This window comes from Rhea pennata, chromosome 3 (genome assembly GCF_028389875.1).
Source record: "Rhea pennata isolate bPtePen1 chromosome 3, bPtePen1.pri, whole genome shotgun sequence".
In the NCBI taxonomy this organism is placed as follows: domain Eukaryota; kingdom Metazoa; phylum Chordata; class Aves; order Rheiformes; family Rheidae; genus Rhea; species Rhea pennata.
The window spans coordinates 3,495,001-3,509,386 of record NC_084665.1 but is presented as its reverse complement, the minus strand read 5'-3'; the positions used below and the strand labels follow the sequence as shown (position 1 = coordinate 3,509,386).

At 54.3% G+C, this 14,386-nt stretch overlaps 1 protein-coding gene across 3 annotated transcripts in view; it reads right to left on the bottom strand.

The window, feature by feature from the left end:
• The window catches only part of LOC134138145 (cullin-9-like), a 29,759-nt gene extending 16,726 nt beyond the window's left edge, over positions 1-13,033 (bottom strand). For 2 of the 3 annotated variants that reach the window (XM_062571397.1, XM_062571398.1), the window contains exons 1-12: positions 12,961-13,033; positions 12,182-12,242; positions 10,442-11,047; positions 9,469-9,623; positions 8,578-9,096; positions 4,078-4,216; positions 2,429-2,619; positions 1,605-1,974; positions 1,217-1,409; positions 699-906; positions 422-615; positions 96-313 (exon numbers count right to left, since the gene is read on the bottom strand). In XM_062571397.1, the coding sequence (XP_062427381.1) occupies positions 96-313; positions 422-615; positions 699-906; positions 1,217-1,409; positions 1,605-1,974; positions 2,429-2,619; positions 4,078-4,216; positions 8,578-9,096; positions 9,469-9,623; positions 10,442-11,033 (2,779 nt within the window). In that variant the 5' untranslated portion in view covers positions 11,034-11,047; positions 12,182-12,242; positions 12,961-13,033. The remainder of the gene's footprint in view (positions 1-95; positions 314-421; positions 616-698; positions 907-1,216; positions 1,410-1,604; positions 1,975-2,428; positions 2,620-4,077; positions 4,217-8,577; positions 9,097-9,468; positions 9,624-10,441; positions 11,048-12,181; positions 12,243-12,960) is intronic. The other variant, XM_062571399.1, reaches the window with a different exon arrangement.
• Positions 13,034-14,386: the final 1,353 nt, after the last annotated feature.

Genomic DNA, 14,386 nt, shown 5'->3' with positions numbered 1-14,386 from the left:
AGCTCCAGCGCTGCCCGCGCGGCCCCTTCCCCGGCCCGGCCCAGCCCAGCCCCCCCGCGCCCGCTGGCCCCGGCGCGGCCCGCGGCGCTCGCTACCTGCCGCCTCCAGGCTCCGCGGTGCCTCATGCTCCGCCAGGCGGTTGATGGCGCTCAGCGCCAGGCTCCTGCCGGGGCAGCCCGCGCCCTGCCCGTCCCGCCAGCAGCTCCGCAGCACCGCGGGCAGCTCGCAGCTCACCAGCTGCTCCGCCAGGCCCCGGTGGCCCTCGAGCAGCATGTTCACCACCAGCAAGCCGTTCCGCACGCCCGAGGAGCCCCTGCGGGGACGGGGCGACGTCGGCACCTTCCTCCTCCTCGCCCCGAGCCTCCCCCCGCTCCCAGGGCGGCCGGCCACCCCCGCGCCGCCGGCCACACCCTGCCCCTACCCTGCGACCCTCTGCATGGTGCTTGTGGCCGCGGGGATGGCGCTCAGCAGGCTCGCCGAGCCCTCGCCAGAGGCGGAGCCGATGCTGGCAAAGATCTCCCGCATCATCTGCGCGTCGGCCTGGCTCAGCGGCGACGGCTGCCCAGTGGCACCACCCGGCTCGCCGCTCCTGGCGCCCACCAGCACCTTCAGCGCCTGCAGGGCCGCCGGCAGGTCGCACAGGCCGCGGGCAGCGCCCAGCGCCAGCCTCCTCCCCGGCCGTGCCGCGCTGCACTCACCGCCAGGCCGGCCTGCTGCACCACGGCGGAGGCCGCGTGCTGCCGCATGCGGGCCAGCACGGCCCGCACGCCCCCCTCCGCGGCGAACGGCACGCGCCACTCGAACTTGAGCATGAGCGCGGCAAGCAGCCGCAGCGCCAGCGCCACCAGCGCCTTCTCCGCCACCTCGCTGCTCAGCAACTCCACCGCCATCTTCACCACCTTCTCCCTGCACGGGCAAGGGCACCTCGGCAGGGGCCACCAGCGCCGCCACCACCCCGGCCTCACCAGCTGCCTCCCCCCGCCCGTGCGGCTCTGCCACGCTCACGGTAGCCCCCGGGAGGGACCCAGCTGGGCCTCGCGGACGCGGCCTCCGCCCGCCCTGCTGGCGCCCGCGTTGCAACGCACCTGCCGTCGCGCCTCCACCGCCCCCTCCCCACATTCCCAGCTCTGCCACCAGCCCCCTCCCCGGGGACAAAGCCCTCCCCCAGCCGGCCCCGGCCCGGCCCGGCAGCACCCCCGTGGCGCACGCCACCCACCTGGTCCCCAGCCCGCCCTGGGCTTTGCCAACTTGCCGCTCAAGCCCAGCCTCCTCCTCCAGCATCTCCAGGATGTGCTGGAGCCCGGCCAGGCGCAGACCCGCCTCGGAGCCGCTCCTCTGCATCGCATCCACCACGGCCGCGATCCTCGCCAGCAAGCCCCTCTTGCCAGCCCCCTTGCAGCTGCCCAACACTGGGAGGGGGCGAGAGGCCGAGACGCGGGCGTCAGCGCCGCCGCTGCCTGCCAGCACCCCCCGCCCCGGCCCCCACGGGCCTGCCCCTGCCCAGGGCACCTCCGGGCCTCCTGCACCCAGCCCGCAGCCTCCCTCTGCTGGGGCAACGCAGCCACCTGGCACCACAGGTGCCCCGGCCCACAGCAGGCACTTACGTTTGCTCTGCTCCTCCGTCACCTCTGGGAAACGCAGCCCTTCCCTCTGCAGCAGCTCGCTGAACAGCTGGCGATCCGACTTCTCCACTGTGGCGGGGGCTCCAGGCGGCAGCGCTGCCGCAGGGAGGTCTTCTTCTGCCACCTCGGCCACCGCGGCTTCGGGGCTGGCGCCCCCCGAGGACGCCACGGCGCTCCCCCTGCCGCCCTGCTCAGCCCCCTTGCCGAGGAAGTACTTGGCATAGACGCGGGAGCCGCGGAGGTCGCTCAGAGCGCTGCCCTGGCACCGCTTCTCCAACGCCCGCAGCACTTTCTGGGCCAGCTCCGCAGACGCCGACAGCTGGATCAGGCCTTCTTCATCCAGCTCCGACAGCTGGGCGCACGGCACCGAGTTAACCCTCTCGGACCCGCTGCGGCCCCACACCAGCTGTGACGGCCGTGGTCGCACCGCACGGCAAAGCTGCGCGAGCCGCACGCAGAAGGGCCGTTCCCCAGCCCCAGCTGACGCAACCGGCACCGGCCCGGCCCTCCCGCCGCCCTCACCGCCCGCCTGCCGCTGGCTGAGTCACCCCATGGCTCCCCGCCGCCCGCCCCAGCCTCGCCGGGCGCTGCTGTCTCTCCCCTCCCTCCCTTCCCCTCGGCTGTGCCCAATCCCCCCACGCTCCGGGCACCCCCAACGCACCCTCCTAATTCGGCCGCTTCTCCCCCCTCGCCGCCTGCCTGCGCGGCAGGTGCCCGCGGCCCCCTGCTCCCATCCCGGTCCCTCCCCTGCCGTCCCCCCTTGCTCCCTCCCTCCCGTCCGCCCGCCCCGCGGCGCCATCCCAGACCTGCTCTGCCTGCTCCTGCTGCACCAGGCGGGTGATCTCGTCCTGCTCCTGCGCTCCCAGGCTCCTCACGAAGAAGAGCAGCTCCCACCACTCGGCTCGGCTCAGGGTCTCCGTGGCGTCGCTTGGCTGCTCCCCGAGGTAAGGCAGGGTGTAGAGCCCCCCAAAAGGCTTGCAGAAGAGCGGCTGCGCAACTGCAGGAGAGCAAAGCAAGGGAGAACGCTGTCAGCTCGGCCGATCCCCCCTCAGCAGAGCTGTCCTCAGCCGCAGACCCCTCTTTTTGGGTAACAAAACCCATCACAACTTCTGAGGAGGCAGGTTGGCAGGAAATTAATTCCGCCAGCAACTTCTCTCTTTTCCTAGTGCCACCTGCTGGCAAAGAGGGTAAGTACTCACAGGCAAAAGCAAAGGAGGCTGCAGCGCTACCAAGCTCCTTTTAGCTAATGCACCCCAAAACAGTGAAGGGAAGATAAAATCCATTATTTAAGTTTTCATCGGATAATTTGGAAGCTGGAGCTCAGTCAACACTTGCTGATATCCGCCATGCAACATTTCCAGGCTTTCTGCAACCGCAAGCTGGGAGACATACTGCTTCAAGATTCAAAGGAAGAGGGTCAAACTCGCTCCAAGAGGCCCATGTCCACCAACAGCAACTACATACGTGGCTGGTTACCGACAGTCAGCCAACATGAGATATAATTTATGCAAGTGCCAAGATTCAAAGCAGGAAGCATCTAATTTTTCAAATTTATTTCTATTTAGGTTATGATGATTAAAAACATTTTTACGGAGAAGTGAAGTAAATTCCATGTTTCTGCCAAAATCAGAGCAAAGGCAAAAGCCAAAGTCTAACCAAACTCATTTTCATCTAGCCAGCACACACTGATGTGCAGGTAAGATTTTATTACCAAGGGTAGAAACCAATAATGAATGTTTTCAACTGGCAATAACATCTTTAAAGTGGATAATGAGCTGCTAATCTCATGTGTACTATGCCCCTTGCAGCAGTTTATAGGCCCCTTGCCTCTCCAAAAGAAGTCCTACAGGATCAGAGGCTTGATGAAATTGTTAGTTGATCAAGTTCCCCAGCCCAAGTCACATCAGATAACAAACAAGATAGGGTATCTGAAGTCTGGATTTTCCCATTTTTGGCTGCCCAGTATGAGGGCAACATGAAAGGAGATTCCACTTCCTCGAGATTCTGTAGCTGTCTTATGAAAAGAAATTTCATGCTCAACTCCTCCCAGACCAAGAGGCATGAAGTTAAACAAAATGCTTTTAAAAAGAATAAACATGTGATCTGAGAGCCTACAAGGCAAGTTCGCCTCAGAAAGACTCTGTATTTCTGATTTTGGCAGTTTGTTCAGTTAATTCCGACTTACATTTTTCACAGTCTCAGTATAAATCAAATTTTATCTTTTTATTATATCATGACAAAAGCCCAGGATTCAAAAATAGCCCCATGCAGCCATAAGCCATATAATTGCTTAACCAGCCCTACTGTCATACAAACTAAAAAATGATGACGCTTTCTAAATCCAACCCACTAAATGAAAATTTGCCCAGCCTTTTAGGGTTTACCACTCAAAAATATGCCATAGTAGAGTCAGAAAGAGATGATACAGCCACACGCATGCAGCACGTAACCTCACCTGCGTCTAGGTTAAAGCCCTCTATCAGACTATATACTTTTTCCTGACCAGCAGGCTCTTCCCGCTGATCTCCAAAGCCAATAATCTCCAACACGTGCCAACGCACCCAGTAGGTCCGACCTGTTGACTGCCATAAAACCTGTGGGTGAAATAGATCTAGGTGATTACATTTGCCACTCACTCAGTCCTCGTGTTATATTTGTCCTCCTCTTTCACAAATGCATGGAAAGAGAAAGCACTATTTCAGTACGAGACAACCTAATGTGCATACAGATTTCAACTTGCGTGTTATCTGTTTTTTAAGCATACTGTCATTAACCTGTTCCCCTGATCTCTTTATGTAAGAAGAATCACAAATTTTGCATGCAACCATTGCAAATCTCTTCTAGGACAGCAGCAGTAGGTTAGGCAAAAATCCTATACAAAAACCTGCCAGTGAACATAGAGAAAACATTTTTTTTTCTTTCTCCGACTATCTTCTCTTGGTCATACTTTTATACTCTGGTCATTCACCACCCTATGGGCTCTTGGACAGGTTTCTTGTTCTTGACTTGTGTGTCTCAAAGAAGATAATTGTTTCTGGTTTTCCAAGCTGCTTCTCAAAATCCTTTTTTGCTTCCCATATTGTAGTTTTATGTTTAACCTTATGGAGCTAAGTTTCTTTTCTCTTTCCCATTTAAAAGGGGCTTCAATTTTCTGGAGGACGTTCTCTCTTATTCCTAATAATTTTCCTATCCTGTTTTTTCCATCCAGGTTTTCCTTGGTATAAATCTTTTTTTGATAAATGTGAAGTACTCTGAATGTGAAGTGCTTGAAGGTACTCTGTAGAGACTCCAAGAAAAGTAGGCTCTTTCATTTAGCTCTCTTAGCAGTCTGTTTTATAAAGGAGAGTTCAAGCACTTCCATTTCATCCCAAAGATGAACAACTGTAGTGATTTCTTGGTTTTCATTATTTAGGAATATAGAATCAAAATACATGCAGTCCCTGCCAAGAGCAGCTTTCCAAGAATAAGGGATAGATCCCAGTCCTGCACTTTGCTCAGAACCAGCACAGCATTGCCTCTCCAAGAGGCAGATATTTATGATGTGTCTATATTTACTCATGACATCCCAACTCCATGTGACACTTTTGCAACCCACAGGGAGGTAACTGAAGAGTCTTCAGGTTTCCTGCCCTGGCAGCTTTGCCAATTTCCCTCAGCACGTCCCTCACCAGGGCACCTTGCTCATCAGACAGTTGACCAAAGCCCCAAACATTATGCTTCTCCTATTTATGTCTGGTCTTTCAGTCCTTACAATTTCTATTTTACTAGCTAAAAGAGTTCACCTATTCACCTATTTGTCTTATCTAGCTCCTCTCCCACATCAACCTGTGCTGTCTCAGACCTAGCACAAGTATCCTAGTGATACACAAAGCCTAGCTGATAAATTATCCTTCAGCCACATTTTAGATATCAAAGTCAGACACTTTAGTCCCCCTTCTTATTTTCTGAATTGCCTGCTTCTGTTGTCTTTTTCACCTCTGATACAGTTTTATGCTTTTATCCCTGGAAGATAAATCGTTCTGGACCACTAGTCCTTCAACCTCTTTCATCTCTCCCTCCCTGTGGAGTTTAAAAGTTCCCTGAGTAGGCTCAGCAGTCTGGCTGCAGTTTGGTTTGGGTAAAGCCAGTCTCTTCTGAACCACTTCCTTCTATTTAAGAGTACCTTGTTTACTCAAGAATGGAAACTCTTCCGTCTTACACTATTTTCTCAGCAACCTGTTGAAATTTTACACCTCCATCTCCTTCTAAGCTTGCGGAGCACTGCTATCTACCCTCTTACCTAACAACTTCAAGATTTAGAGCCCCTTGCAGTCTTCACACATGCCACAACCTCTGCTTCCTCTCCAGCACCTCATAGGTGCCTAGCCAGACACCTTGTGACATCCCACCTTATCTAGCAGACAAGTCACCCCAATGGTCTCTGATGCTGCAAATCCAGCTCTTCTTATATCTAACATATTCCACCTCTTTCTGCCCACCGGAACCTCTGCTCCTGAAGGGATCTTCTTGGTACTAGATCACCATCACCTGGCAAGTAAGATCCACCCATGGGATCATTTCTTTCTACTTTACCAGTCTAATATCCTCCATACCATGAGGTATGTTGTTAGGTGTGTGAGTCAGGAGGTGGGACCATGCCATGCCACCAGTAAGGTATCATTGACAAAATTCTCTGTGACTCCAAGAGATGCTCCTTTTCTCTAATGGCTATGTGTGTAAGCAGCGAAGGCATCTCATGTGCCTACTATCTATAGCCTTATGAAGGACAGAGGCAGAGTTTTTTCCTAGAGGGATGGGGAACGAGGACAGAAGGGCTAGTATCTAGGCTCTCTGAAGAAGAAAACAGCATCTAAGCAGAAAGAGAACCCAGTAACAGTGAGTATAATACACCAATGACTTTAAAAACACAGCAGAGAAAAAAAAATGTGTTGCTGCCTCACCAAGCTCTTTGGAGTCACAGCAATGCTACCAGAACTCCAAAATACTGGAGAGCTGAAGACGTAAGATACCAAGAGACTTTAAAAAGCACCAATTGGAAACTGAGCTAAATGGTACACACAACACCTGTTAGTCTTCAGTGAATCCCTGACCAAAACTAGTTATGCACAAATTGTCAGCAGAAAGAAGTCAAAAAAGCTAGAACTGAAGGACCAGAGACAACAGTAAAGGTCAGCACAACCTTGCATCTGTGTGGAGAGGCAAAGAAAGCAAGAGAAAAATGGAGAACAACAACAAAAAGAGAGGAGACATAAGACAGACTCTCATGCACTGGCTGCAAGGAGAAATGAAAAATGCCTGTAAACACATGTCTCTGCACATAGGAGATGGATAGCAAGCCCCAAGAAGGATGGGCCACAAGAGCAGAACAAATCCAAAAGAAAAGGATTAAAACTTTAACTGAGACCAGAGGGAAGCAGTTCTTGTAACCAGGACTCACTAGGACAAGCTGGCTGATAGCAAATAAGCTGTCAATACAAAGCAAGTGTAACACATGAGACTGGAAAGATCCTAAGAGGTAGTGGAGACAAAAATCAAGTTTCTTTTGAAAAAGAGAGTGATAACAAAGGTCCAGAAAAACAAAGATGATCAAGAGATGACATTACAAAGATGATTTTGAGCTGTTTGATTACTGCCATCTCTCTGTGGAAAGAAAATTCCTCAAATGCTTCAACCCAAAAGTTCTTACTTAGCTTTGGGAAGCTACTACAGACACACACATGGATATGAATGCAGGGAAAACAGGGAGAGACAGGTAAAGATGAAGGTCCCCAAAGTCTGCACTATCACAAGCAGTTAACTTCCTAGACAGATTAGAGGACATGCTCTACTAATTGATGTAGAAACTGCCAACAAACTTCTTCACTGACTATTTATTACCATTTAGATCTGATTTTGTCAGTAGTGGGAGCCTTACAGAAAGCTCTACTATCGAAAATAAGCCTCGGTGGAGCAATTGCAAGTTGAATCAGCTTAATTAAACAGAAAAATAAAAGCAGGAGGAGGAACCCAATGACCCATCTGACTAAAGGCACTAGAAGTCAGCAGCAGACTTTAGTTAACAGCATATAAAAAAACCCATCCTCTGAAATTTGTATCACATCTAAAAGGAAAAAAAGTTTGCAAAGGAAGGATCTAGATCCTCTTTTCAAGGGCTTAGTTACAATAACAGCAAAAGCAACTAAGAGCTTGTAAGAAACAGAAGATACGAATTTTTCTAAAATTCTGTTTTAGAGATCGAGTAGAACAAGGACAAATAGAGAATCAGCAGGAATTTGCAATCTTTACAGATGGGTTATAAAAGATATTACACTGTAAAAAGCTTTTCAGACACTTAAATAAAATGAGAAAAGATACACAGCAGTTATTCAACAAAGAGAGGCTGCAATGAAAAATAATCTATGCATGATCCAAAACTGGAAGAGTATTTTGTCTCGATATTCAAAAGAAAAAAAAAACAATCAAAGCAAAATTTGATGTTCCAAAGCACATTTCCAAGGGGGGAAACAGACCCTGGCATCTACTTACAAATCAAAAGACACAGCTGGGTAGGCTGTGTCCAGACTCAGCAGAATAAGTACTGCCACTCAGATGCCAAGGCTTGCTTAACACCCTAGAGCATCTCTTGCTGCATTACTTACTTGTGAGCTAGCCCGCTCCCAAACCACCTCCAAGATTGAACACAGGCCAGGGCTAGGAGGTGGGATGTAATCACCTGTTCTGGAGGCTCAAACAATCTTAGCAGGACAAACTGGACTAAGCCAAACCAGCTCAAGCCAGGATCCTACCCTCTGGCTCTGAGGGCTGTCTTCTTTGCTAGGATTGTTGTAGCCAGAGTCAAAATTATATTTACTGTCCAACTTCTAGAGTGTGAAGATGTGATTAGCAAAAGACCGAACAGTCACCCGTTACTGCCCCCTCTGCCGCCCCGGCCAGGCTACCTCTGGCAGTGACCTACCTGCACCGCGTGCGTGCCGTCAGTGCTCTGGCAAAACTCGCCTTCGTCCCCGGCTCTCACTTCACCACAGTCCTCCAGCATACGCACCCGCATGCCACGCACCAGGTTCGCCTGCACGTACTCCACGTAGCTGCTACGGCTTGGGAAGGCTGAGCGCGTTTTGAAGGCGCTGGGCTCTTTTGGTCGGGGAGCAGGGCTTGCCTGAGCAGCAGGGCAGGCCGGGGCCTTGGGCTGGAAGATGGAGCGGGCGGCACGAGGCTGCGTCCCCCGCGGGGACGGCGGCTCCGGCTTGTGCCTGTGCTCCCAGCCCATCACGTGCACCAGCTCTGAGATGAGGCCTGCCATGGCCATGCTGAACTCAAACTCCTGCTTCACGCGGCTCCTCTCCCCGCCCAGCGAGCCGGGCACGGCACGGTCCTGCGCCTCCCCTCCCTGCTCCACACCGCCGCTGAGCTCGTCCTCAAGAGAGGCCACACGCAGGTAGCGCTTCACCAGGGCGAACAGCAGCTTCCCAGGGATCTGCAAGAGGCACAGCTGTCACAGCCCAGCCACCGCGGCGTCTCCGGCTCGCTCCGCACCGCCAGCTCGTCTCCAGGCAGGCTCCCGGCACGGCCTCGCACCAGCGGGCAGCAGCCCAGCCCTCTCCGCCTGCCCTCGCCTCCCTGCCCAGACACGAGGCTCCTCACCGGCTCTCCGCCGGCCCTCGGCCTCACGCCATGCCCAGGCCCTCGGCCGGCTCTCCCGACGCCCGGTCCTGCTCGTCACCAGCCACCTTCCCTTGTCCCCAGCAAGGAGGACGAGGGCCCTGGCACCCACTCGCTCCCCTCCTGGCCCCCCAAAGGCCTCAGACCTGGGGCTCCCCGTGCCCAGGCTGACAGGCCCTGCTGCTACCTGGGGAAGGTGAATCCCTTCAAAGGACATGCAGTACTCTTCAGAGGACATCGTCTCAGCAAACAGCTCCAGCAAGGTGTAGCGGCTGTCAAAGTCCATGTGCTGCTCGATGCCATCCTGCTGGCTCAGGGACAGCAGGACGTAGGCCCGGCTCCCTGCAGAAACAACAGTGACCCCTCTGATCCCCAGAGATACCCCTCACACCACCCAACTGTGGCGGACAGACTTTGGCAAACAAGAAACAACTTGCTTTGCTGTTCAGCATCACCTAGAACAGCACTTTGTCCCTTGATCTCAATTGGCAACATTTTGCTCTGCTAAATAAAACCGCGGTTTTTCCACATCTAAAGCTCTGAGATTCCCCCCAAAACAGACACTCCGAATAACTGACTCCGGAACAGCGGGGTCAGGCAAGAAAAACTGTCTGCCTTGACCTGCGCCAGCCCCCCGTCTGCACCACGAGCTTTGGCACTGCAGCAGGGAAAGTCACTCAGCTCGAGCTGGACACGTCACCACCCCCGCTGGCCCAGAGGCTCCTACCAGGTGCACCCAAGCCACGTTAAGGACTTCTGAGCCTTGCCAGCTCCTGTCAAACGCAGAGAGCGACTGAGGAGCAGCTGAGGCTGCTTCTGCTCACCACGGCCTGAGAAGGGGCTCCGTGCCAAGAGCAGGCCAGAGCCTCTCCGGTCGGCGGCGCGCAGCAGAGCCCTCCTGACGCTCTGCCACCCGCCTGCGACCAGCGGGCCACCTCCAAACAGCTCATCAGCGTCCCAGCTCTCGGGAACCCACCAGGGAAAAGAGCTCCCAAACCCGCCTGCTCTTGGAGCGCCCCAGACGACTACGACACGGCAGCCGCTTGCGGAGCTCAGGCTCCTTCTCCCCCTTCGCCAACCAGCCCCAAGAGGCTCCGTTTCTCGGACGTCCCAGGCCTGCAGAAGGACCGGCGCCGCTCGGCGGCCGGTGGCACCCCCACCTGCGTCGTGCGAAGCCAGCGCCCTCAGCATCTTGCCGGCGCTGCGGCGGATTTGCTTCTCCTTGTGGCACAGCATCTTCATCAGCAGGTCGAGGGCTCCCGTCTCCTTGAAGGCGCCCGTCAGCGAGCCAATGCTGGCGTACGCGCTCAGCACGTGGATGGTGTTGAGGACGGAGGACTCGGGAGCCCCGGTCCCGGCCATCTGCCGGGCAGCTCGCTGCACCAGGCTCCCGACGTCAGCCTTCATCTCCAGCAGCGACGCTTCGTCCAGCGGGATGTCGGCCGGGAACGGGCTGGGCGCCGTCTCCTCTTTCACCCACCGCCCGCCCAGCTTCCTCTGGCCCAGCAGCACCGGGCAGCTGGCGCAGACCTCTTCTGCCGACATCCACATTAGGATGTTCTCCGGCTTGCTTTCTGCGCCGGGGCCGCCACCGCTGGCCACGCTCTCCTCCGAGCTGACTACGCTCCACCGGATCAGGTACTCGGAGCGGCCATCGCGGCCTCGCCGCTGCCGCAGCAGCTCCTCCGGGTAGGCCTGCAGCGTGGGTCCCAGGTGCACCAGCAGGCTGCCGTTCCGCCTCTCGCTCACCATGACAGCAAAGGGGCCTGCGGGGACGGGGGGAAGGAGAAGCGGGTGCTCAACCTCAAGCATCGTGCCAGGGAGAGTCTGAGCAAGTGCTGGCTGAGGCACAGATTTTGATCCTGTGATCCTGCACCCAGAATAAAGTCCCAAAGGAAACCTCACTTCACAGAAGCTTGTGTCCCCCTCAGAAATAACGAGGAAGTGTTTCACACACAAACCCTGTGCCCAGCGTTACTGGCACACACAGAGATAGGCTCTCCCTGTGAAACCCCCAGAGGCAAAAAGAGCACATTCAAATCCCCTTCATAAGACAGTAAATAAAAACCCAAGAACTGCATCCTGCTCACTTCTCTGCCACTGACTATGGCACAACACTGCGGAAGCTGCTGCTTTCTAGCTTCTCTTTTCTCTCCCACCATTTAACATTCACATGTCTATTCAGACTGCAAAGTCTCCCAGGGCTCAAAGGTTCAGCCAGAGACTCTCTCTCACTGCAGAACCCAGCAGGAGACACCAGTGTGTGAAGAAAATAACTAGCAATTTCTCAGGTCTAGCTCATATCCATCACATCACTATCTAAAAGTCGCTCAGTATTCCCTTCCTGGTCTTCTCTCAAATATTTTTTGCCTTTAAAAAGTCTAGTCAACAGGCAAACTCACCAAAGTGAGGAGCTGCTGCTCTTTGTTGTTTGATTGTGCTACATATCTTGGGGCTACAGAGAAGAAGCTGTGACACTTCTCTGCTTCATTTATGCAAAGGCAAGCTTGAAATAACTGGTTGTCCAAGACTGGGTGCCAGTAGTTAGCTGGTCAACTGCAGACAATACTGCACCTAACTGGCCAACTTCAGCACATCAGACCAGAGTCTGATAAGAAAAGTAGTATCCCAGAAGAGCCCACACAGATTGTAATGGAGATATACAAGCAGGCCCTCTCGTGGTCACTTACACACCTAGGCAAGAGAAGCAATGAAGAGACATGCTGCTCAGCTGAAGTAATAGGTCTTTTTTTAAGGAAAAAAAAGAAAAGTCATTCCATGTAGGAAATTGTCTATCCACACACAACTGAAAAGGAGACTCCATTCAAAGATGATACTAGGCACACTCAAAGAGGCCAGGGCAAGGGGAAAGCCGGAATTCCCTGGAGATCCATACTCACCTTCAGCTATGTCTTCCTTGCAGTCAGCAGAGCACAGGGCTGAGATCTTTTTGCATCCTCCCTGTAAGGGAAAGCCCAAGTTATTCTCCTGTGCTTTGCATCCACGTTTAGATGCTCTGCCATAAGCCAAGCAGCTGTTTTCCCTGGCTATGCCTGACAGCACACAAAGGCATTCCCTGCTCCAAGAGGCTCACTTAAAATAAAAACCCCAGTAAACAAAAAGTCAAAATCGGCGTGAAGCGTTATCCTGCTGGAGGAGGAGACTCCCTTCACCCAGTCTCCGCATCTTAGCGCTTAGCACAACGACCGCTTTACAACGCAACGAGCCAAAAGGGCCCAGAAGAATTTGTAGGTGGGGAGGGGAGAATTTGGATTCAGGGCACTTGAATCACATCACGTAGGTGCCAAGTGCGGCGCCCTGGGGCTTTGCCAGGGAAACGCACAGCTAAGTAACTGCACTGCTTATACCGCTGCACCGAAATACACCCTCGGCGCGGGGGAAACGGGGCCCCCGGTCACACCGCAGCCGCCGCGCGATGCCCCGACGTCTCGTCTCGCCTCGCCTCGCCTCGCCGTTAGCGATCCGAGGCGACGATGCGGCCGAGGCCGCCGCCTCCGCCAATGGGGCGGGGGCGCGAAGCAGCGCCGAGCCGGACCCCGGCCCGCTCCCTGCCGCACCGCGAGGGGAACGGACGGGGAGCTGGACCGTGACCTGCACAGACAGACAGACAGACAGACAGCTAGCTAGTTAGTTAGTTAGTTAGTTAGTTCCTTCCTACAGTCGCCCTTCTGCTGCTCCTTCTCCTGCTGCTGCCGCCGCCGCGGCTCCCACTTCCGGGTCGCTGCTGAGCGCGACCACGCAAACGGCAGCTGCTACGGGTAGCGGCGAGGGTCAGGCAACCTCGCAGAAGTGCGCCTGCGCACTCCCCCTCCGCGCGGGGCGGGGCGGGGCGGGAGCGCGCGAGCCCTCCGCGTGCGCCCGCGCCTGCGCTCTGCTGTCGCTCTCGGGGGGAGGGGGGGCAGCTCCCGCCTTCGAGAAGTTTCTCGGGGTCAGCGGCCTCCCGCCGGCCGCTGCCCCTCTGTGGGGCTCCGCGCAGCCCGGGCGGCCCCGGCGGCTCCGCAGGGTCTGGGGCAGGCCTAGCCGCAGCATCCAGGGGGGTTCAGCGGCCGCCCCTGTCAGGAGGTGGGGGGGAAGGGGGAGGCGCCCTGCGGCCAGGCCTCCGCTGCGCCCGCCTCGAGGCTCGGGGGGTTTCTTTGTTGTGAGCTCCACTCGTGTGTTGTCAAATGCCTGTTCCCGCAGTGTACCACCTCCGGCTTGCTTGAGTTCTTGGCAGGTTTCAGTGTGGCCCGTTGGCACTCTGGTGGTGACGGGCCTGTGGAGGCAGTTGAGTTCAGTTGCGTACACTTTGGACTGGTTTCCATTTTTTTTTAGTTTGTTTTTTTTTCTTTTCTGAACTGCAACACCCGTATCATAAATTTAAATGTTCATCCTTTTCCCATATTTCCCTTCATGGATGGGATTTGTAGGTGCAGTCACTTACAAATGCAGTAGGCATAGGTTTCTGTCCATCTGGTCTATTAACATTTGTTTTGATTATAAATGAACATTAAAGGCTAAACAGTAGAGAGTCTGCTTCCTCATTTGATCCCAGAGCAAGTGCATGTACATGTCCAAGCTCATTTCTGCACCAGTACTGATAAAACGGATTAGGCATTTTCCATAATTTACAATAAAGATGAGCAGTTATTTTTTAAAAATACAGTTGCAACTAGCAGGAGAATGATGGGTTGGATAAATAGGTGCAGTGTTGCATCAACCAAAGTGGGACGATCCTCTAAAACTGTCATGCTGTACTCTTAAATGTTTGTCTTTCCCTGGCAGCCTCATGATTTCTCCATTATTAGACATAGCCTGGGTTGATATCGATCCTCCCTTTCCAGATTCCCTTGGATGCTCTTGAAATCTGTGTTTCCTGTTAGCATGTCATGCTCCTTTCCCATTAATCCTCAAAGTGACGTTAACATCTAAGGGATCGAACTGGTGTTTAGTTAGATCAGGCTTTGCCTTTCTTTTTAAGTCAGCTCATCTCCTGTTGAGCTGAACAGGGTGTTTTTGCAGTAATGGTGTGGGGGGGGGGACTGACTTCCTGAATGCCACACAACTGTATAAAAGAGTAACTATGTAAAAGCTGATACAACATGCAC